At 44.4% G+C, this 23,469-nt stretch overlaps 1 protein-coding gene across 10 annotated transcripts in view; it reads right to left on the bottom strand.

Annotated features, from left to right (window-relative positions):
• ERC1 (ELKS/RAB6-interacting/CAST family member 1) overlaps positions 1–23,469 on the bottom strand; it is a 512,836-nt gene that overhangs the window by 226,638 nt on the left and 262,729 nt on the right. For 6 of the 10 annotated variants that reach the window (XM_075941054.2, XM_075941075.2, XM_075941081.2 and 3 more), the window contains one exon: positions 7,664–7,795. The exons of the other annotated variants lie outside the window; for them this stretch is intronic. In XM_075941054.2, coding sequence (XP_075797169.2) covers positions 7,664–7,795 — 132 coding nt within the window. The remainder of the gene's footprint in view (positions 1–7,663; positions 7,796–23,469) is intronic. 10 annotated transcript variants of the gene reach the window in all.

Below are 23,469 nucleotides of genomic sequence, written 5' to 3'. Positions count from 1 at the left end.
GTCAGATTGAGTTTTTGTTTTTTAAGCAGGAGTGGCTGTGATGGATTCAAAAGTCTGATTTATACACAAATGTTCCAATGTATGTAAGGCTGTGGTGTCTCACTGCAGCTGGTTTGAGACTGCTGTCTTCACACCAAGTCTTAGAATTCTGGGTTCCTGAGCAGATTAATGGAATGTATAATTCTTGCAAAATAACTATATTTTTTTCTTATAGGGCATTTAGAAAGATCTGCAATGAATACTACTGTACAGAAGAGAGGCACCTCACATGAGATGGCAGAAAATATGGCTACACAGAATTGGGAATTAACACAACACTATTAAAGAGAAGGGGGAGTGATGTACATAAATGAGGTTTCCTCATACCTTGAACCATTTAAAGCCAAATTGGCTGGCCTCATGAACTGTTTCATTTAACAGCTTCAGACAGGCAGTAAGTTGCAGAATGGAAGAAAATAAGATAAGCAAAACAGAGGAAAGAAAAAGCATGCAGTTAAAAGCAAATTATAATCAGTTTGGACAACATTAACATTTTGAAAACCACATTATGCATCACACAGTCAATCTGTGGCTGATTTTAATGTATTAGCATAATTGCAATGCATAGAAGAATCTATCAATCTTCAAAACAAAAGCAGAACCCCAGACTTGTAAAACTCTCAATCTTCAGAGGGAGATTTTTGCAAAATTTATATAAATCTCCACAGAATGGGAAACAATTAGGACTTTTTTTTTCCAAGGGAAGGAGGGAATATGAAAAAGTTAAACTGCTCAAGTGAAATCCCCTTCCCACCTTAAAACAATGGCTACTTTCCAACCCTCCCCACTACTTAACTGCAGTTAATAGGTACTGAAGCTAAACACTGTCAGCTAAAATAAGACAAGGAAGTTAGTTGTCTTGGTGCTATGCAAAGTCACTGGGTGACAAGGTTGGTTTTCTCTTAACCCTGTCTGCTAGTAATACAGCACTGGTTAACACTATCATCATTTGCAACCTTGCTGGAAATAAGACACTGCTGTCATAAATGCTCCTATTGTGGGTACTGGTCTTCTTTCCCATTTCTGCTACTTCCAACTCCTCTCTCTCCCCTTTTACTTTTGAACAGCCTTCTTTTGAACAACCCTTCTCGTCCCTTCAATGTTGCTGTCATCTACCATCCATCCAACTCTTTCCTATCATCCCTCCTCTGCTTTCAGCTCCTGGCTCTCTCTCTTCCTCTCCTCACAATCTTCCACATGTCCTTCCATGTTAATGACACACCTGACCCCTTCCCTGCACATTTCTTCACCTTCATGTCTTCATTAGACCTGCAGCTCTGGTTCAACTTTCCCATTCACCAGCAGAGGTGTCCTCAGGAGTTGTCTTTCACTAAGCACTGCACTCTGTTGCTGAGTTCCCCCTCTCCAACCATCACCTAGTCTCTTTTAGCATTGTCCTCCAGTAGCCCCCCTCACACCTTGTCACCTTCCAGATCTTCCACTCCATCAGTCTTGATGGCTTCTCATTTGCGCAGCCCTCTTTTCACTTGATGTAGTTGTTGAGTCTCTCCATGCTTTTTTCCTTCATTCTTTCCCCCCTCTCCTACTTGTGAGTTCTGTCCTGCCATCTTCTCAGCCCAGACTCATCCTAAACTTTTGCTTCCTCCACTGCTACTCTTGTGCTGCAGAGCATCTTTGGTGAAATAACTTTGAACAACTGACTTCCTCCATTCTCCCCTCTTCCAGTACCACCATCTTCCTAATTAAACAACTCCACTTCACCAACTTAAATAAAGCCACACACTTGCAATCCCAACTACTTTTATGTCACCTTTGTCTTACTCTTCAAACACTTCACTTCTCTCTCTGATTACTTCCAAGAGGAAAATAAAAAAATGATAGGACCGTCTCCTCCCTTTGGCTTGTCTTTCCTTCTCTTCCTGCACACCTCTCCTTCCTTGTCATAGATGCAGAAGTTTCTCATCTCTATCTTCCTGTAACCCCTCCACTTGTTGCAACACCACCACCCCATCCCCAGATCTCCACTCTGATCCCCTTACACTTAATCTCTTTTCCTGCCTCCCCCTGCTCTATCTCTTCACAATACAATCATTCTTTAGTCCCGCCAAACTTAAAAAACCCCACCATGTAACTCTCCAACTGCTGCTTCATCTCCCTTTCATCTGTTAGCCCATTGAATGTGCTGTTTACATTTTCTATCTGGTGTTTCTCTCTTCACCCCCATCTTAGACCCTGCTTCCACCCTGACCCAACACTGAAACTGTTCTTGTCAAGGGCTCTAGTGATTTCTTCCTAGCCAAACTCAGAAACAGTATTCCATCCCCTTGCTCTTTGAATTGTCAGTTACATTGACACTTTGCTTTTCTTCTTGAAATCTTGTCTTCCCTTGGATTCCATCAATCTGTCTTTTCCTAAGACTGCTCGTAACTTTTCAATCTCACCTATAGCATGTTTTTCAGAAGATCCTACTCATGCCCCCTTCCTCGCAATTTTCTATGAGGGTTCCACAGTGATCATCTGAGTTTTCTCCTCTGCACCTTATTTCTGGACAGGCTCATCTATAAACACAGACACAACTACAGTCTCTATGCTGACAATTCACCTCTAAGAGAGACCTTTTTCCTTGTCCAAATTAAAATCTTGACACCTCTCTGACCTCTTGTGGTTGTTTAGCCATCAGCTCAAACTCAACATAGCTAACAGAGCTGTTAATCTCCCCTTCCCAACACCTCCTCTCTCAATTTGTGAACATCACTGCTATCCTATCTGTTACTAAGGTCAGCAACCTGAGTGTCCTCTTCAACTTAGACCTCTATCTAGGTCTTCACATCCACACTGTCTAAATCTTGCAATTTTTTTCTGTATAACATTTCTAAGAAACAGCCGCTCACTTCTATTCAGAAAGCTACAACTTGTGTGCAAGCTCTCATCTTATGTAGCAAGATATTACATTGTTCTTTCTGACCTTGATAAATGCCACTCTATCCTTCCCCACATAATATCTATTTTGAATGCTGCCAAAAAGATCAGTTTTCTAGTCCACTGCTTTGATCATAGAATCATAGAACTGGAAGCAACCTGGAAAGGTCAACTAGTTTAGTCCCTTGCATTCATGGCAGGACTAAGTACTATCTAGAACAGAGGTCGGCAACCTTTTCAAACCAGAGTGCCAAACTACATCAAAATTTAGAACAAGTGGTCAACAAAGAGCCATATAAGAATGCCTATTTGCATGACCAAAAATATACATGGCAATATTATAAATAATTGACATAATGATTAATAATAGTATAAATGAAACGTACTCACAGACTTTATTTAATGGGACGTCTGCTGCTGCAGAAATTTCCACAAATTTCTTTAAAGTTTATATCATAACTGGTCAAATCCAATTTCATGCAAGGCTTCAGGCTATCTTCTGTCAATCTTACGGTAGGGGGCTGATGATGTGGGGGTGCAGGAGTCTGGGTTGGGGCATACAAGGGGCTCAGGGAAGGAGACTAGGGTGTATGATGGACTCAGAGCACAAGGTTGGTGTGTGTGGAGGTGCAGGAGTGTTATGATGCTGTGGCCAGATTGAGGTTGGGCCCCAATTGGGGGCTTTTTGGCCAGGCTTCATTTTTAAATAAAGTAACATATTATGTCCAACACAAAAGGTTTCAACATTGTCTTGATTTATGGCAGGAGTGGGGAACCTTTTTTGTGTGGGAGCCACTGACCCACAGAAACATGAGTCAGGGACCACACAAATGAGAAGCATAGTAGGGGGAGGGGCAGGAAGGACCTTGAGGTTCAAGGCCTCAGGCCAGATTTACTCTTCTGAGGTTCCAGGGTTAGTGGATTTGTGGGCTTCCCTAGGCTCTGGGGTGGGGCCAACAATGAGGGTTAAGTGTGCAGGACACGGCTGCCAGAGAATAGGATAGAGACGGGAGTGCAGGATCTGGGTAGGAGGTGGTAGGGTATAGGAGGGGGCGAAGTCTGGCCAAGGAGCAGGCTGTCTGGCCAGGGGGCAGGAGCAGGCTGGGGGCTGGCTGCCTGGCCAGGGTATACCTGGGCAGCAGGCAGGGGGGATTCTGGCCAGGGGGCAAGGGCTGTCTGGTGAGGGGGCTGGGGGCATGAGGTGTCTGGCGAAGCAGCAGGGGGGTGTCTGACCAGGGGCCAGAGGTAGATACTGGCCAGGGGGCAGAGGGTGTCTGGCCATGGGGGGTGAGTGAGGGCATTGGAGTCCGGACTTGGGGGGGTGGGGAGGAACTTATTTGTTTTTGTGCAGCGTGGCATGCACCATGTAACATGGCCTTCTGCTGCTCCCATTCCCCGGAAGCGTCCGGGAAGGATTCACAGGGAAAGCCTCCAGGGAAGTGTTTCCCAAGGGACGAAAAAAGCCAGAGAGTACAGAGACATTTTGGCTGCTTGTTTCCCACATGCCAAGAGAAAGAAAAGAGCACCACATCGACTTTTTTTGTTCCACTTGTTCCCTGCATGCCAGATTGGAGAAGTCTCAGGGCTCTCCCCTCCTCTCCCCAGGAAGCCAGCACTGGCATTCCAATTTTTTGGAGGGTCATAAGGCTGTAGTGCCAGTCTTGGCTCTCTGCTACAAGGAAAGCAGGGGAAGGGGGGGAGGAGCTGAGTTGGGGCTCCAGAAGTTATATCTGGCTCCCTCATGAGCCATATTTGGCTCACTAGCCATAGGGTGCCGACCCCTGATCTACAACATTCCTGACAGGTGTTTATTTAACCTTCTTCTGAAAATTTCTCATGATGGAGATTTCACAAGCTCCCTAGGCAATTTATGCCAGCGCTTAACCATTCTGACAGGAAATGCTTCCTAACGTCCAATCTACACTTCCCTTGCAATTTAAGCCCATTTCTTCTCCTCCTATCCTCAGAGGTTAACAATTTTTCTCCCACCTCCTTGTAACAACCTTTTATGTACTTAAAAACTGCTATGTCCATTCTCTGTCTTCTCTACTTCAAACTAGGGATGTTACAGGGCGTTTAATTAGCTAATCGACTAGTCGATGGAATTTCCGTTGATTAGTTGGCAAGGGGGGGAAACTGCAGAGCTGCAGTGGGGTTAGCTCCCAACCCTGGGAGCTAACTCTGCTGCAGCTCTGCCTTTTAAAAGTAGTAAGAGTCGCCAAGCTCTTAATACATTTTAAAAGGCTGAAGCACAGCAGGGGGACTAGGCGTGAGCCAGGAATCAGCTATCCCAGCTCACGCCCAGTCCCCCCTATTGCGCTTGTGCTTTTTAAATGTATTAGCTGATTCCCGGCTCATGCCCGGTCCCCCGCTATGCCTCTGCTTCCCCTGCCCCCCCTACAGAGATGGTGCTGGAGGGGGAATCAGCTTTTAAACCGGCTTGCCCCAGCACCAACTCCTGCTCCCCCCTTGCTGCCTCTCTCTGATACAGGCAGCAAGGGGGGAGAGTGACTAGTCAAGTCACTAGTTCACTATCCGATAAGCATATGCTTATTGGATAGTCAACTAGTCGCTCAAATCCCTACTTTAAATTGAACAAACCTATTTTTTTTTCAATTTTCCCTCATAGGTTATGTTTTCTAGACCTTTTGATCATTTTTGTTGCTCTTTTTTGGACTTTTAAATATTTGTCCAAATCTTTCCTGAAATGTGCTGCCGAGAACTTGACACAACACTTCTCATGTTTTGTTTACAACACTCCTGTTGACATATCCTAGAATGGTTTGCTGCTTTTTTTTTTCCTGCGGAAGTACTACACTGTTGACTCATATTTAGCTTATAACCCCCAGATCCTTTTCCTCAGTTTCGTAGGCAGTCATTTATAATTTTGTATATGAGCCACTGATCTATTCCTTCTTCTGTTTGTCCGCATTGAATTTAATCCTATTTATGTCACTCTATTTCTCCAGTTCATCCAAATCATTCTGAAATGTAATCCTATCCTTCACAACCTATCCCAGCTTGGAATCATCCACAAACTTCATAAATATATTTTCTATGCCATTCTCTAAATCATTGATGAAATTATTCAACAGAATGGGACCCAGAATGCATCCCTGCAGGACCCCATTTAATATGCCCTTCCAGCTTGATTGTGAACCGCTGAAAACTACGCTGGGAACACTTTTTCATCCAGTTATGCACCCACCTTATAGTACAAGGGTGAGCAATAATTTTTTGCTGGGGGCCACTTCAGAAATTTTTGAAGTGGCCCCAGGCCTCACCAGAAGGGGCGGGGCCTCAAGAGGAAGGGGCAGGGCCAGAATACTTCCTTGCTTCTTCACCCAAAGACCATAATTGGTCTGGGGGTGGAGGAGCGCATGAAGTGCCCCCCTCCCCCCTGAGGTTCCCCCTTGCTGCCCATGCCCCGGGTGATGAGAGGAGACTTCAGATGCTCCTCCTCCTACCTCCAGGCCAATCAGGGCTTGGGGATGGAGGAACGTATGAAGTCTCCTCCTGCCCTGCCACGTGCTTCTTGCAGGGTGGAGAAAACTTCGCATATTCCCACTCCCAAGCCAATCAGGGCTTGGGGGCAGGGGAGCACGCAAAGTCTCCTCCTGCCCTGCCAGGAGCGCGCAGAGCTTCTAAGGGCTGTGTGCGCCTTGCAGGGCGGAGGCAGGGCAGAGGAAACTTCGCATGTTCTCCCCATACCCAGGCCAATCAGGTTTTGGGGGCAGGGGAGTGTACGAAGTCTCCTCCCACCCTGCCAGGAGCATGTGGTGCTTTTAAGTGCCGCATGCTCTTGGCAGGGCAAAGGAAACTTCATGTGCTTTTCCCCCAACCCCAGGCTCTAACTGGCATGAGGATGGGGGAGAGGCAGGGCCTCCGTGAGCTGGATTAACTCACTTGATATGGCCAGTGGAGGCCCTTTTGCCCATACCTGCTATAGTGGCTCCAGAGAGGCTGCATTTTCCTAATTTGTTTATGAGAATGGTATGCAAGACAATATCTAATGCCCTAATAAAGTCAAGATATACCACATCTATTTCTTACCACTATCCTCAATGCTTGTTATACTGTCAAAGAAAGCTATTAGGTTGGTTTGACATGATTTGTTCTTGACAAATCCATGCTAACTGGAATTTCTCACCTTATTATCTTCTAGGTGTTAAACTGATTGCTTAGTTATTTGCTCCATTATGCCTTTAAAAAACGAAAAAGGTGAAGATGCTGGTGTGCTGAGACCATTGCTCACCATTCAGCTGACCTCTAACTTCTCACTGTTCCTTTGTACTCCCCATCTATTGTCCCTTGTCTTACACTAAGATTGCAAACTCTTTGCGACTCTTACCTTCCTTTTGTTTTGTAGCTGTATAGTGCCTAGAACAATGGTACCTTGTTGTCTATATCACTCCTATGTGCTATGGTAATACAAGTTAATAATAATCCAATATATATAGTACAGTATGTGTGAACATATTTACACACAGGAATATATCAGAGATGTGCACACGTCAAAGGAATGTCATACCAACCTCTCTTTCAAAACTACAGTACATTAAATACTAATTTTTCGTTTCAGGCAAGGACAGACATGGAGCACACTAGTAATGTCTGCACAGTGCTTTAGGATCCCCAAAAGGTAAGGTACAATTCGAAGACTAAGAATGATTATTACTATATTGTCAGGCTATACCTCTTATTTGCCTAACAGCAACATCAATGACTGTATAAGATTGCAGACCTGTTTCTCAGCATTAGTCCTGGCTGATTCCTCTTGTGCTAGCACCATTTCCCGCTCTGCAGTTATCTGCACACTTTCTCTCAGCGCCTCTTCCAATTCTTCAATCCGATCATCCTTTTTACGCAGGTTATCCTGGAAAATGATGGGAGACCAGGTGAAGTAGACTAATTTGGAAATAAGAATCAGAGCCCATTAACAACTAAGTGCTATCAAAATATCTTCGCAAAAAAAGGAAGGAAAGATGAAGTGAAGAAAGAGGCAGTGCATAATACAGCGAAGGAAAAATGTAGCAAAGCAAGACAGATGTGCTTGCCCTGAGCAACTGTGATACCACAGTCCTTTCAGATAAGATAGTACAGGTAGGAAAAGGTTATTTGTAAGGAAAAAGTTAGTGTGCAGTTCCAAAGAAGCTTAAAAGCAAGCAGAGGTGGAACAGTAGCAGACCTTTGGATTTCCTCATGCACTCGCACAGGCAGGTGAAGAAGAAGGGAAACACAGCATTGTAGTTTTGCAATTCACTATGTCCAGGTGGGAAAAAATATTTTATTGTCTGAAGCAAATGTTAGCCTATTAAGAAAACAGGACAGATGTCTGTACAGTTTCAGCCAAGCGTAGTTTCAGTTTTTCCTCAAATGCTCTTGCATGAAAAATCCACTTGAAGTTCTGGTGGGAAGTCAAGTTTGGATTTCAAGCATCTGAAACGTAATATCCTCATATACTCATTTTTTATTAAGAATCTCTTCATAGTTGCAAGTTTAAGTGTCCTGCCTATATTCAAAGGCCACTGAAGTACACTGCAGGGGTCAGGAGTAAATATATATATATAAAAAAATACTTGTTTACACCCACAATGTAATTTGGAAGAAGTAGTGCCAAGGGAACTGAATGCCAGTTTTACCAAGAGAATATGAGATATTTCTGACAGTAAAGGTACATCCCTGTCTCTACAGTGATGACTTGGCCACAAGACTGAAAAACAAGCTATTTTAGGCTGGTGAGAATACTTTGATTTCTTGAAGCATGCCAACCATTGATTTAAAAATCAAGTAAAATGAGCGAACTGGAGAGACATTCTATGCATCTCTAGTGTTGTAGGCTACATTAGCTCACACTGTAATCACCCACCTTGGAACACTAAAGTAACAAGGACTTAGACTACTTCTCTACAGTTGTAGGCCTCTCTCATCCATATGAACACCTTTGCTCCTTACATCACACATGCTGTCTGATAAGCAGCTGAAATGAGGGAAGAAGAAGTAGCAAATCTATGCCTGTGTTTTCTGTCCTTTCAGTTCTTGGTGTTGAAATGCTCCCTTTGTTTCTCTGGAAGTATTTTACAGAACACAGAGTATAAGGAATAACAGTTGATTTTGAAGAGATTTGGAAAGAGATCTGGTTCTGAATCTGCCATCCTGGTAGTGTTACTACAGTTTAAAGAAGAATCTTATTTCTAGATGCCTATCTCCATGGGATGGACATGTCCCCCACTAGACTTGAACAGTGCAGAGTGATGCTGGTTCTCAAGCTTGGCACTTCTAATCTGTTACAGTACTGCTGTATATCTACCTGCCAAGAGAGCTGTGCAGATCTCTGTTACCACTATCAGGTGGAGATAGTCTAATAAGACTTGTGTCTAGTCCGGAGGGCAGGATATAACACGTAACTAACTTTCAAAAAGGTATTCAAGATACTTTTCTATAGTGCTTGCTGTTCAAAGAAGAATGTAAATGAAATGGATTTACAGGGCGACAATGACCTGTTCAGTTACAATAAGGGAGCTTTCCACAAAACTAATGAACAGGTTTTCATATTAAAAACGTATGTTGCACGAGTAAGATTTCAACCCTTGTTGAGTGAGTCCTTCTGATGCAGATAAAATCTTTCAATGTTTTCAAAACTACTTAGGGCTCAATTCCGTCAACTTCTCAAAAAAGAATGAAGTAGTGAGTCCCAAAAATCTCATTATAGAGTGTTAACTGTGCCAGCCTTGAAAAATGTTTATTAGCTTGTCTACATTAGGCAGTGGTGTTGACTACATTCTTTGGAATCTTCTCCTTAGATCGGATGTAGAGTTTGGGATTGTCCATTCCATTTTGCTTCATAAGATCTAGTAAGGCCCATCTATACAGCTGTGAACAACTGGAAAATGATTTATAAAAAGGAAGTTGGAAATCAAAGTTAAGTCTATAAATACACACTGTCCTGTGCCCAGACAAATATCTAAGAACTCAAGGTACCCAGCCTAGCAAATTGCACCATTCTGGAAAGTGAATACTGAAGGACAGAAGTAGGTCCTATTGTTGTTGCCAGAACAGGCTGAAACAGTGCTCTAGTATTAACATGTAAAAATCATTGCTGTTGTGTCTATTTGGAAACTGTTACTTGAAATAAATGTGCAAAGGATATTTTGCATATTAATGTTATCAGCAAAATCTTTACAGTATTTGTTTAATTACTTGCCCTAAAATGTCATGCAGCCATACAGGCATCCTCTGAAAACATTTATGCAGATGCTAGAGTTCCAGGCATTACTGGAAAGCGCACAGCGTGCACTCATGCAAACAACTCTCAATAAGTCACTCTCTTCTCCCTTAGCATATTAGCCACCTACAGTCTAATCAGTAAGTAGAGTTTAGTTATAAATTTGTTTTTCCAGACTCAGACAAATCAGCTGAGAAAAATCATGGGAATTTCTCTAACTCATATCCACTCCATTGTGAGCCTTCCCACCTGTCCCCATAAAACAATATAAATGTCAGAAATGAGTAGCAGAGCCTAACAAACACATACAGCACTGATATTCCAAAGCATGGTGTCGGTCAGTCAGGCAGAATCATCTCGATGGGTTCCTGACAGGTCCTTTACTCCGTCAGAGAACTGTTATTTTGTAAATTAATAGTTTCTTTTTGAATGATGCTGCGAGGAGCACATGATAAACTTTTGGCTGCGTGCATGTGTGTGCTCCGCTAACGCAATTACTTAATACAAAAAACTCCCAGAGACCACAAATCAAATAAGAATTGAAAGCACCCAAGAAGGTTTATTGCCAAGCAACATACAGTAATAGCTGTCATCAAATAGACTTGCTGCTGTGCCATTACACCTTATGTAAGCCGTGACAATGGACTAACACACAACTAAGCACTCAGGATTTTCGTGCCCCCCCCCCATGGTCAGTTGACCTTTGGGGTGCACTTTTATACACAGTTATAAACAAGTTACACATCACTTGTGACGTATCAGGTTGACACCCTCTGTTGCCTTTACCACCCCTTACTCACACCAGAGGGGTTTCCATTACTATCCATCATGCTGTCAATTTCAACCCGCTCCTGAACCTAAGTTGGTATGTATGTTATTTGTGGGATGTGTGTTGGAACTAAGATGTTTCTTAACGAGGTGTTCTGTTGTGACCCCTCTGGAATGTGCGCACAGCCTGCGCCTAGTACCCCTTAGGTCTGAGTGTTTCTGTAGTATCAGCCCTGTTTTTGCCAATTTCTATGAGGAGGGCCTGCCTCGCTCTCACAGCTTAACTTTGCTTTATATTAGCAAAATCTTGACCATTGCTGTCTATGCCTCACGCCTCATACCTGGCCTGTGATATCTGGGCTTATGTTTCACACCCTCATCTTACTACACATGACATAGTGAGTTTTTGTTAAACTGCATCATTAATTATTCTATTCCTTGCTCCTGGTTCTGCCAAAACATTTTTTTGGTTATGAGTTGTTTATATATGTAAAACATGGAACTCCAGAGAAGAAAAACAAGAAAAAAAAAATCAGATCTGTCGTAAGTAGCAAAACCAAGTGATAGATGGAGCCCTTTAAAAAGGAAAAAACTCTCTTGCGGGCTTTTCTGTTTTGCATTTAGACATTATCACAATGATTGGGCAATTTATAAAAACCTACACAGAACTCTCCAACTTGCACCAGAAAGCTAGATGCAAACATAGGAGGAAAAAGTCTTCTAATGTGACTTTCTAAATTTCATAATAGTTGATATACAGGGTCTCAAATAAATTTAGACATTGCCCTTGAAGAAGGAAGAAATAAGAAGGCTCTGCACTTTCTAGTGGGTATGAATTGAATGGTGAGTGACATTAGCTTTTTGGCACTTTGGTGACAAACTTGAGTAATATTTAGCAGTTCAGTGAACTCACAAATGGATACAAATCAACATTTTTCTTCTCTGCAGTAAGGCTGCCAACTGTTTAATCACATAAACCCAAACACCCTTGTTCTGTCCCCTGCCTCACCCCTTCTTCAAGGCCACCACACTCTTACTCTATCCCCCTCCCTCTGTCACTGTCCCACACCCTAACTCACTTTTACTGGGCTAGGGCAGGGCTCTGTTGTGCAGCAGGGCATGTGGGCTTTAGACTTGAGCCAGAGAGTATGTAGTGTGGGAGGGGGCTCTGGGCTGAGCCTGGAGTAGTGGGTTGGGTTGCAAGAGGGGATACAAGTTGCAAGTTTTGGAGGGAGTTTAGGTGCTGGCAGGGCTGTCCTTAGGATTTATGGTGCCCTAGGCAGGATTATTAAACTGGTGCCCCTATGCCTGACTTGCTCTTAGCAACACAATCAGAAGCTAACAGTATTGGTGCCCCAGAAATACTGGTGCCCTAGGCAACTGCCTATTCTGCCTATGGCTAAGGACGGCCACGGGTGATAGAAGGAGTTCAGGGCTGGGGCAGGTGCTTTGAGTGCACAAGGGGGTGAGGAATGCGGGCTCTGAGAAGGAGTTTGGATGGAGCTCTGAGCTAAGCCTGGGGACATGCATAGGGATGCGGGAATAAGTGCGAGGTGCAGGTTTTGGGAGGCAGTCTGAGTACAGCAGGAGACTCGGGGATGAGACAGGGGGATGGGTGTGGGAGGAGGTGAGAGGTGCATGCTCTGGCCAGGCAACGCTTGCCTGGAGGGCTCCTGGTTCGCAGAGCAGCCAGGCTGGGGCAGACTCTCTGCCTGCCCCTCCTGGGAGCAGATAGCATGTTCCTGCAGTTCCTAGCCATTTGGAGCTAGGGATGTTAAGGACTAGTTGACTACCCGATGAGCAAATACTTATTGGATAGTCGATTAGTCACTCCCCCCTTTGCTGCCTCTATCACACAGAGGCAGCAAGGGGGGGGGGAAGCAGGGAGGTACTTCAAAGCGGCAGCGCCACACTGAGCCCTGGACTCTGTGTGGTGCTGCCACTTTGAAATGCTGCAGTGGTGTTTCAAAGCGGCTGCACCACACAGAGCCTGGGATCAGCTGTGCGGTGCTGCCACGACGTTTCAAAGCAGCAGCACCACCCTATTGACTAGTGATTTGATTAGTGAATTACATGATACTTAACATTCTTAATTGGAGCTGTGGAGTTAGTGCTTGAGGCAGGTAATCATGCAGACATGACCTGGCCCTCCCCATGGGCCACATGGACATGCTGGCTGCTTCCAGGAGTGGCATGGAGCTAAGGCGGGCAGGTAACCGGCTTTAGCTCTGTTGAGCCACCAGACTTTTAGTGGCCTAAAATCTCCCACATTGACTTTAGCAGCCTCCTGGAGACAGAACATGGTTCTGGGAAACTCTTGTGAAACTGGGAGATTGGCAACCCAACTCTGCAAAAATATGAATCACATTGATATTTTGCATCCTGTTAACAACATTGCTAATAGAACAGTTATAACACAGGAAAGCAAACTGAGTAGTACATACAATTATATGTAAAATGTTCCCCAAAGCCATCCTCACAGAAAGAAAAGAGGATTGCAGAAAGAAAAAGAAAAAACTAAAACAGAGATGGAACCTTTGGGAAGGTCAGACTTAGGGGTCATAGTCTTACATTGAATTTCACTGTGGGTAGTTTTTTGCTTTCTCTTTACGACTTTTTTTTTTTACTACTTTCAGTAACTCTGGGGGAAAAGATATTACTGACTACAACTGCCTTTTTCCTACTGAATCACTCCACTGATTTAAGGTGCCTTTGTGGGGAGGAAAAACCCATACATTTTAAATTCAACTAATGCCCTGGAAAACTCTGGATTTCTATCTTCCACCCATGAAAGCAGTCATATATAAAAGTAGAACTGTCACATTTCAACTTAAGAACAGACATACTGGGTGAGACCAAAGGACCATCTAGCCCTGTATCTGGTCTTCCAACAATGGTCAATGCCAGATGCTCCAGAGGGAGTGAACAGAACAGGTACTCATCAAGTGATCCCTCTCCTGTCATCCATTTCGAACCTCTGACAAATAGTGGTGAGGGACACCATTCCTACCCACCCTGGCTAATAGCCATTGATGGACCTAACCTCCATGAATGTATCTAGTTCTTTTTTTGTTTCCTGTTAAAGTCCTGGTCTTCACAATATCCTCTGGCAAGGAGTTCCACAGGTTGACGTGGATTGCATGAAGAAAAACTTCCTTCTCTATTTTTTAAACCTGCTACCTATTAGTTTCATTTGGTGACCCCCCCCCCCAGTTCTTTTCCTTATTAATTTTTTCCAGACCACTCATGATTTTATAGACCTCTATCATATCCCTCCCTTAGTCTCTTCTTTTCTAAGCTGAAAAGTCCAAGTCTTTTTAATCTCTCCATTTGGCACCCATTCCAAACCCCTAATCATTTTTGTTGCCCTTTTCTAAACCTTTTCCAATTGCAATATATCTTTTTTCAGATGAGGTAACCACACCTGTATGCCGTATTCAAGATGTGGGCATACTGCGGATTTATATAGAGGCAATAAGATATTATCTATCCCTTTTTTAATGATTCCTAACATTCTGTTTGCTTTTTAAACTGCCACCACACAATTGACTGGATGTTTTCAGAGAACTATCCACAATGACTCTAAGATCTCTCTCTTGAGTGGTTAGTGGCTAAATTAGTCTCCATCATATTGTATGTATAGCTGGGATTATTTTTTCCAATGTGTGTTTCTTTGCATTTATTAGCATTAAAATTCATTTGCCATTTTGTTGCCCAATCACATAGTTTTGAGAGAGCCTTTTGAAGTTCTTCACAGTCTGCTTTGGTCTTAACTGTTTTGAGCAGTTTAGTATCATCTGCAAATTTTGCCACCTCACTGTTTACCCCTTTCTCTAGATCATTTATAAATATGTTGAATAGGACTGGCCTCAGTACGACTTTAGGGGACACCACAAGTTACCGCTCTCCATTCTGAAAACTTACCATTTATTTGTTCCTATCTTTTAACCAGTTATCAATGGGAGGATCTTCCATGGGAGGATTTTCCTCTTATCTTGTGACAACTTACTTTAAAATAAGAACCACTGGTGAGGGACCTTGTCAAAGGCTTTCTGGAAATCTAAGTATACTATATCCACTGGATCCCCCTTGTCCACGTTTGTTGACCCCCTCAAAAAACTCTAGTAGATTAGTAAGCCACGATTTCCCTTTACAGAAACCATGCTGAATTTTCCCCAACCAATTATATTCATCTAGGTGCCTGACAATTCTATTCTTTACTAATAGTCTCAACTAATTTTCCCGGTACTGACATTAGACTTTTCAGTCTGTAATTGCCAGGATCTCCTCTTTAGCCCTTTTTAAATATTGTCATCACATTAGCTAGCTTCCAGTCATTTGGTACAGAAGCAGATAAAAGACAGGTTACAAACCAGTTAATAGTTCCGCAATTTCACATCTGAGTTCTTTCAGAATTCTTGGGCAAATATCATCTGGTCCCAGTGACTTGTTACTGTTAAGTTTATCAGTTTGTCCTAAAACTTGCTGTAATGCCACGCCACCTCAATCTGGGTCTATTCCTCAGATTTGTCACCTAAAAGGAATGGTTCAGGTTTGGGCATCTCCCTAACATCTCCAGCTGTGAAGACTGTAGCAAAGAATTTATTTAGCTTCTCCAGTCTCTCAGCAATTAGGTTTTGGAATAAGATGCAAGGAATCTCAAACAATTATTTGAGAAATCCACAGTCTGCCTTTGATTCTTTCAAAGTTTGTGTCCTTCAGTATCTTCTGGGCTATTACTCAAAGCTATGACATTTTTTAAAAAGCTATCTGTGAAAGTGGATCAGCCATACTCAATATCATTAGCAATTTGATTGCAGACAACAATGGAGAAGAATCATGGCCAAGGATAAACTGAATTAACACGTCTATTATAAAATTCTATACTCCCTATATTCCTTGCTTTCCTCTCTGGATTAGACTCAAAGTGGATTTCATCGCACCTTAGAAATTGGAATAAAAAAGAAAGAACAGAAAAAAAAGAGGTAGCTGTAGATAAATGTTAAACAGAAGGCCCACAATCAAGTAAAAAAGGAAGAATAGTGTAAAGACTAGGAGCAACTGACAGCTTCTCTCTTGTATAGCTACCAGGCCTTGGACATTTTTTTCTGATTAGTTTAAGTTTGGCACTCCAAACACAAATCACAGAATGGTATGTTTATATTATATAGGTATTTCTCACTAGTAAAAGCCTAGACACACTAGAAATTCGTGCCAATACTAACATCCAGATTTACCATTTAGCAGTTTGTACATGGTGCCAATAGCTTTAACATTTCACTTCAGCTACTGCAAATTACCACTTTTGTATTTTGTAAAGACTACAGGGGCCATGATTCTGTATCTCCACTTGGTCATTGTCTCTTCTATTGTCTGACAGCCATTGCTGAGAATGAAGCTGGAAACAGTGCTCTGAAATGAGCAAGTAAGACTTTGATAATTGTGTTTTTGTGGGAGATAAATGGGGGTAGACTACTGTAAAAATATTTAATCAACTATAAATCAGAAGTGTGACAGACTCCTAAATTCATGTGGGATTAAGGAAAAAGCAGCAACAGATGTAATAGCACTTAAAAATATTAACGAGAAGCTTGAACACATAAGTGACTTCCCTGATGACCCTCTATCCTTCTGAAGTCAACTTCCTGATGTTAGTCCTGTCATCATCGTTGCATTAATATATCACAGTAGTTGTAAGACACACCCTGTTCTGCCCCACTTCTAGTCCATACATTCAGTAAGAATAGAACAGTCAAAGAAACAAGCATGGAAAAATGTCCCCAAAAGTTTATTCCCATCCTCCCTTCTGCTCATATTTAAATGAAAAACAAAATACTTGTTGGTACTGTACTTTTACAGAAATGTTCACACAACAATTAAATAGCTAAATTTATGGAATCTCTTTGTTTCTCAGCCTACAGAAGACTATTTCAAAAGGTTTCACGTTTATGATGCCAGACAAGCAATCTCCCCCACTGCAATACTCCATGACCTATTCTGAATCTTCACGACAGTACAGTAGCAGATTTGTTAATACTAAAGAGCTGCTTCATTTAGACTTTAGAGCAAGTACCACTTACCAGATAAGACTAACGTGTTATGAGGATATTAATGCTAGCCTCTGTAAATTTTCCTTACTATAAAGAGACAGTAATTCCTTATTACCTTCATCCGATGCATACCTCCTCCTCACTCACCTATCCCAACAAGAGACCATTAAAATCATTTGACTTGTCAGAATTCCATTACCAACAATCCTCATGCTTGCTGGGGGAAAAATAACTGAAGACAGATTCACCAATGCAGCTAATTTTAAAAAAAGAAGCTGCTTCAAATTAAGGATTCTATTACATACCAGATTTTGTATTATTAATTATTATTATTATTATTATAAGGAAATGTTTTTTCTTAAACATTAAAAGATGTCCTCTCTTCACTCAACTTTCTTTAATCAGCACACAGATCAGCATTACCTCAACGATTAAAAATGACATCATGACAAGAGATATATTTTAATTCTAAAAATAAAAGTCACATACATTTATACACTGTGTGTTTAATAATGATTATAAAAAACTGTCTTGTACCTCAATTAGGGATGTTAGATAGTGTGTAATTGAATAGTCATGTAACATCAAATTTAGCAGCCAGTATACTTCCTACCCTGTGCTGCTGCCTCCGTATCAGAGGCAGCAGCATGGGGTGGCAGGCGGGAGCCGGTCTGCGAGGGGAGCCAGTTTAAAAGGCTCCCCATGCAGACCAGTTCCTGTCATTTGCCCCACCCCGCTGCCTCTGATACAAAGGCAACAGCATGGGACAGCGGCATCCCTTGCCCATAGGGGCCCAAATTCCCCGTGGACAGAGGCTGTGCCCACATCCACAGAGCAGTCTCTGCTGGCAGCAAGCCTGGGCCTGTGGTGGACAGACGCTTCTCCATGGCAGCTTCCCGTCCCCTCCTGCTGCCTCTAATAGAGGAGGCAGCAGCGCCGGGGGGGGGGGGGGGGAGGAGCCAGTGCTCACAATGGAGACTCCCCTCAAGCACCAGCTCCGCCTGCCCCACCACTGCCTCTGTGGGAGGCAGTAAAGGGGGAAAGGCAGCTCTGTAGGAGCCGATACACGTGGGCCACTGTCTGTATCATTATTCTATGATCAGGTCCCTCCTGCCCCACTTAAAGCCGACTTCTCACAGGCACCGGCTCCCGCCTCACTCTCCTTGCTGCCTCTGATATTGGGGGGGGGGGAGAGGGCGGGAGAGAGGAAGAGTATGTGTAGTCAAAGAGATTAACTGATAAATCCAGGTATTGATTAATCGTGTAGTCATCAATATGTTGACATCCCTAATCTCAATCCAGCGATATCAAACAGTACCAAGACATTTTTTGTTTTGTTTGTTATGTAATAACTTTGATCCAAAGTCCATTCAAGTTAATGATCACGTCTTTATTAACCTGAATAGACTTTGGATCAGGTCTCTAGCTCTTGGTTAGCAATTTGTGTATGACACCAAAGTCCATCTGCTGTTCTTGATATAGAATTCAAAGATTTTCCTGGTCTTCAGTGGCAAAGCCACTTCCTTTGGCAATAAGAATCTCAAATTAAGTTAGGGCCTATTATTCAGGAAGAAAATAAATGATTTAAGGGTGCTGCATCACACAACTGATTTATTTGCACATAATACCAACTTGTATATGAACTGTGAATCTGAAAGGCAGAGTTAAAAACTGAATTTTTAGAAATGAGAATAATGAGAAGTCCTGAAAATGACCAAGAAGATGCACAGGACCAACAGAAGACACTAAGAAGATTTTTCTTTTGATTAATACTGAATTATTCTTGTTGAATTTCCCAGACTATTTGGAGAGAAAGTTTCTTTTAAGGACATTTTCAGATGTGTGCCATCCAGATTATGTAAATGTGCGTACATATCTTCACTTGGGTTATCAAGATTACTTTAGTATGGACCAAAGGAAATCTCTTTTAATTCTGAAGAATATTCCCCTTTTTTGCATAACACTTAAAATGCTTCTTTAGGTGGAATGGACTAAGAGGAAAAAGAGAGAGTTACTCACCCTGTGCAGTAACATCTGTTCTTCGAGATGTGTGTCCCCGTGGGTGCTCCACTCGAGGTGCTGGGTCCGTCCCGGCGCCGCAAAACGGAGAAACTTCCACAGCAGTAGCCCTGCCGGCCCGCGCATGCGCTCCTGTTGCCTCGCGCCGTTACAGCTGAGCGCGGGCTGGCTCGTCAGTTTCCTCCCAACCGGAAGCATCTGAAAGAGATAAACAGAAGCTCCGAAGCAGGGAGGAGGGTGGGTCGTGGAGCACCCACGGGGACACACATCTCGAAGAACAGACGTTACTGCACAGGGTGAGTAACTCTCTCTTCTTCGTCAAGTAGTGTCCCCGAGGGTGCTCCACTCGAGGTGAGTACAGAGCAGTGGTCAAGCACTATCGGCGTGCTTCGGACTTATGGTCTCTGTGCTGTGGCCAAGACTGCTTGCGCCACCGTTGAATCATTCCTCAATATGTTCGCAAGAGCATAGTGCTTGGCAAAGGTGAGCAAGGATGACCAGGTTGCTGCACGGCATATGTCCTGTAATGGTACCCCTCTAAGGTACGCAGTAGATGCGGCCATGCCTCTGGTGGAATGAGCGCAAGGTCGTCCTGGTAAGGGTTTGTGTCGTAGGGCATAACGCGAGATACAGGAGGTGATCAGATTGGAAATACGTTGTGCGGAGAGCTGTTGACCCTTGGAGCGCTCCGCCGTAGCTATAAAAAGGTGCCGAGACTTTCTGAAGGCGCGTGTTCTATGCAGGTAGAAGGCCAGTGCTCGTCTAACATCGAGGGTATGTAGACGTGAGTCTTCTGGCGAGGAATGAGGTTTCGGATAGAATGTTGGCAGAATTATGGGCTCGTTTACATGGAAGAGAGAATTTATCTTCGGAAGGAAGGGAGGGTGAACGCGAAGCAGAACCCCTTGCTCAGAAAATAAAGTGTATGGTGGATCGGCTGAAAGGGCTGCCAACTCACTAACCCGACGTGCTGACGTGATTGCCAGAAGGAATGACACTTTCATTGTGAGCATGCGCAGGTCGCAAGTTGCTAATGGTTCAAAGGGGGGACGAGTTAATGCGTCCTGGACCAAAGATAAGTCCCACGGTTCCGGAGGGGTTGTGAAGGCCGGATATAGGTTATCAAGTCCCTTTAGGAACCTCTTAACTAACGGGTGAGCAAATAGCGAATGTCCATCGATGTGCGGGCGGAAGGCCGAGATTGCTGCCAAGTGCACTTTCAACGAAGCATTTGCTCGGATGTAGCATCGACCCGTGCTGCTGAGACAGTAAGTTGGGCATCAGTGGAAGTAGTTGTGGCTGAGCGACCGACATTCTGGACAATTGTGTCAGCCAAGTCTGCCGAGGCCAAAAGGGTGCTATGAAAATCACTGTTGCACCCTCTGTCGCTATCTTCTCCAGTGCCCTCGGAATGAGAGGAAGAGGCGGAAATGCATAGAGGAGTTGGTGAGATCCCCAATTGAGCAGAAGAGCGTCCCCCAGGGAATTCTTGCCGGTACCTGCCCGTGAGCAGTAATGATGACACTTCTCGTTGTGACAAATGGCAAAGAGGTCTATACTCGGGAACCCCCATAGACGGAAGAGACCGTGGGCCACCTCGTTGTGTAACTCCCACTCGTGCTGAGGAAGGAAGTGTCTGCTCAGGGCATCGGCGATGGTATTGTCTTTGCCTGGGAGGTACGATGCGGTAAGGCTTATATTGTGGTGGATCGCCCAGTTCCACAGTCGTATCGCCTCCGCGCACAGGGATCGTGAACGGGCCCCACTTTGTCTGTTGATATAGTACACCGTGCATATATTGTCGGTGAGGATGTGGACTGCATGACCTCGGATCCTCTGAAGGAAGTGCCTGCATGCATTGGATACAGCTCGGAGCTCGAGGAGATTTATGTGTAGGAGCGACTCCTGTGCCGACCAGAGTCCCTGAACTCGATGTTGCTGCAGATGTGCGCCCCAACCGATCAGAGAAGCATCTGTTGTGATCTGCACTGTGGGTCTTTGTGCGTGGAAAGGGACCCCTGATAACAAATTTTGCGGGTTGTCACACCATATTAGTGAAGTCCTGACCTGTCTGGGAATGGACACAGTCTTGCTCACAGCGTGTACCCCCGGTGTGTAGACTTTGAACAGCCAATGCTGGAGGCTGCGTAGGTGAAGTCTCGCATGTGCCACCACATATGTGGTGGCAGCCATATGTCCGAGCAGTTTCAGGTAAGTCAGTATGCTGGATCTGGGAGCAATTGAGACCGTACGTACCAAGTCCCGAATCATCTGGAATCTTGTTGCAGGCAAGTATACTCTCGCACTCAGTGCATCGAGTCTCGCGCCGATAAACTCCAAGTCTTGACTTGGTGCCAAGGATGATTTGCTGACATTGATTATGAGGCCCAGAGCCTCGAATACGGCTGTGGTGGTGGTCACTGCCCACATAGCCTCCTCGCGAGTCAGGGCCTTTAATAGCCAATCGTCGAGATACGGGAAAATCGCGATATTGAGGCGTCGGAGGTAGGCAGCTACCACTGCCAGGGTTTTGGAAAACACCCGTGGTGCTGCTGACAGACCGAAGGGTAACACTCGGTATTGGTAGTGTTCCGTGCCCACTACGAAACGAAGGAATCGCCTGTGGGCCGGGTGAATGGTTATGTGGAAATAGGCGTCCTGTAAGTCGAGGGACGCAAACCAAGCCCCTTTGTGGAGAGCCGGGATGATAGAAGCTAAAGTGACCATTTTTAATTTTTGTTTTCTCAGGTAGCGGTTGAGTCGACGCAGGTCCAGGATAGGCCTCCAACCCCCTGACTTCTTCTGGGTGAGGAAGTACGTGGAATAGAAACCTCTCCCCCGAAATTGAATGGGTACCCTCTCCACGGCTCCTATAGTAAGTAGTCGGGACACCTCTTGCTGTAGCAGAGACTCGTGAGAGGGGTCCCTGAAAAGGGACGGGGAGGGTGGGAAGTGGGGGGGAATGGAGTTGAATGGGATGGCATATCCTGAAACAACTATGTCGTTGACCCATCGATCGGTGGAGATCAGAGACCAGCGATGTTGATAAGGCCTCAGCCGATGATGGAATAAGGCTACCTGATTGTGTGACGCTCCCGACAAAGGAGTTGCACGCAGTCCCTCGACTGACCCATCAAACCTGTTGCCGGCCCTGCTGTTGACCGGAAGTCTTGCCAGGTTGCTGACTTCGCTTTTGCAGGCGTTGTATTGGTCTCTGTTGTTCATATGACTTGGGACGGAATGTTGCGTAAGACAAGGATCTCTGTTTGTTGTAGGGCGTATACCTCTTACGTTTATACGGAGGTGTGTACGTGCCAAGCGTTCTAAGAGTTGTACGGGAGTCCTTGCCCGAGTGGAACACCTGATCAGTGGACTGGGCGAAGAGAGACTGACGATCGAAAGGTAAGTCTTCCACTTTGCTTAATAACTCCCTCGGGGCAGCTGCTTGGTGCAGCCACGACCCACGACGCATAACTACCGCAGTAGCCGTGACTCTAGCTGCTGCATCAGCCGTGTCTAGGGCGATCTGAAGCGCTGTTCTGGCTGTTGTGTAGCCCTCTTGTATTACTGCCCTCAAGATCTGGCGTTTTGAGTCTGGTAGGTGCTCTAGAAGAGGGACTAACTTAGAGTAGTTATCGAAGTCGTGATTGGCAAGTGGGGCGGCATAATTGCACATCCGGAGAACTGAAGTGGCAGAAGAATACACTTTTCTACCCAAAATGTCCAGGCGTTTAGCCTCTTTATCACTTGCCGTATTTTTATTTTGGGCCGTATTTGATCTTTGCTGGGCGGCGTCCATAACCAGGGAATTTGGCTGGCGATGGGTAAACAAAAAGTCCATCCCTTTTTGATTTATAAAGTATTTCTTGTCCGCTCTCTTGTTAGTCGGTAAAGAAGTGGCGGGGGTCTGCCATATATCATTTGCGATTTCCAGGATAGCCTCATCAAAGGGTAGAGCCAGCTTTGATTTTTGTGAGGACTGCAAGTTCTTCAGCAAGGGATGTTGCTTTTGCTGTACGTCTGTAATCTGGATACCCTGAGATTGTGCCACTCTGGCAAAGAGCTCCTGAAACTGTTTGTGATCTTCCGTGGGGGGTTGTTCACCAGGAAAGACAGCATCGTCCGGAGATGACTGGTTGGCCGGAGAGTCAGGGGTCTGTGGTTCCCTATTTGGAGTGTAGTTGTTTTCATACGTGTCCTGACTAGGAACTGGCATCGTACCTTCCACAGGCACTGATGGAATCGCCGGCGAAGGCGCACGAGGTGGAAATGCTGGGTGTGTGGTTTGCGGAGATCGTGATCGTGGATATTGCGTGTTATGAGGACACCGAGGGTCATCATAATGACGGTCACATCTCCGACTGTGAGTCAGGGATCGTCTAGGAGTGTAGGCTCTACACTCCTCGCATCGACGTGAATATCTCGAATATCTCGAAGACCTCGGTGATATAGATCTGTCAGAAAAACGAGATGGTGAACGAGAATAAT

The sequence above is a fragment of the Pelodiscus sinensis genome, chromosome 1 (genome assembly GCF_052426305.1).
Source record: "Pelodiscus sinensis isolate ZL-2025 chromosome 1, ASM5242630v1, whole genome shotgun sequence".
In the NCBI taxonomy this organism is placed as follows: Eukaryota; Metazoa; Chordata; order Testudines; family Trionychidae; genus Pelodiscus; species Pelodiscus sinensis.
Note: the sequence above shows the minus strand (reverse complement) of the source record. Positions and strands in the feature narration are given on the sequence as shown.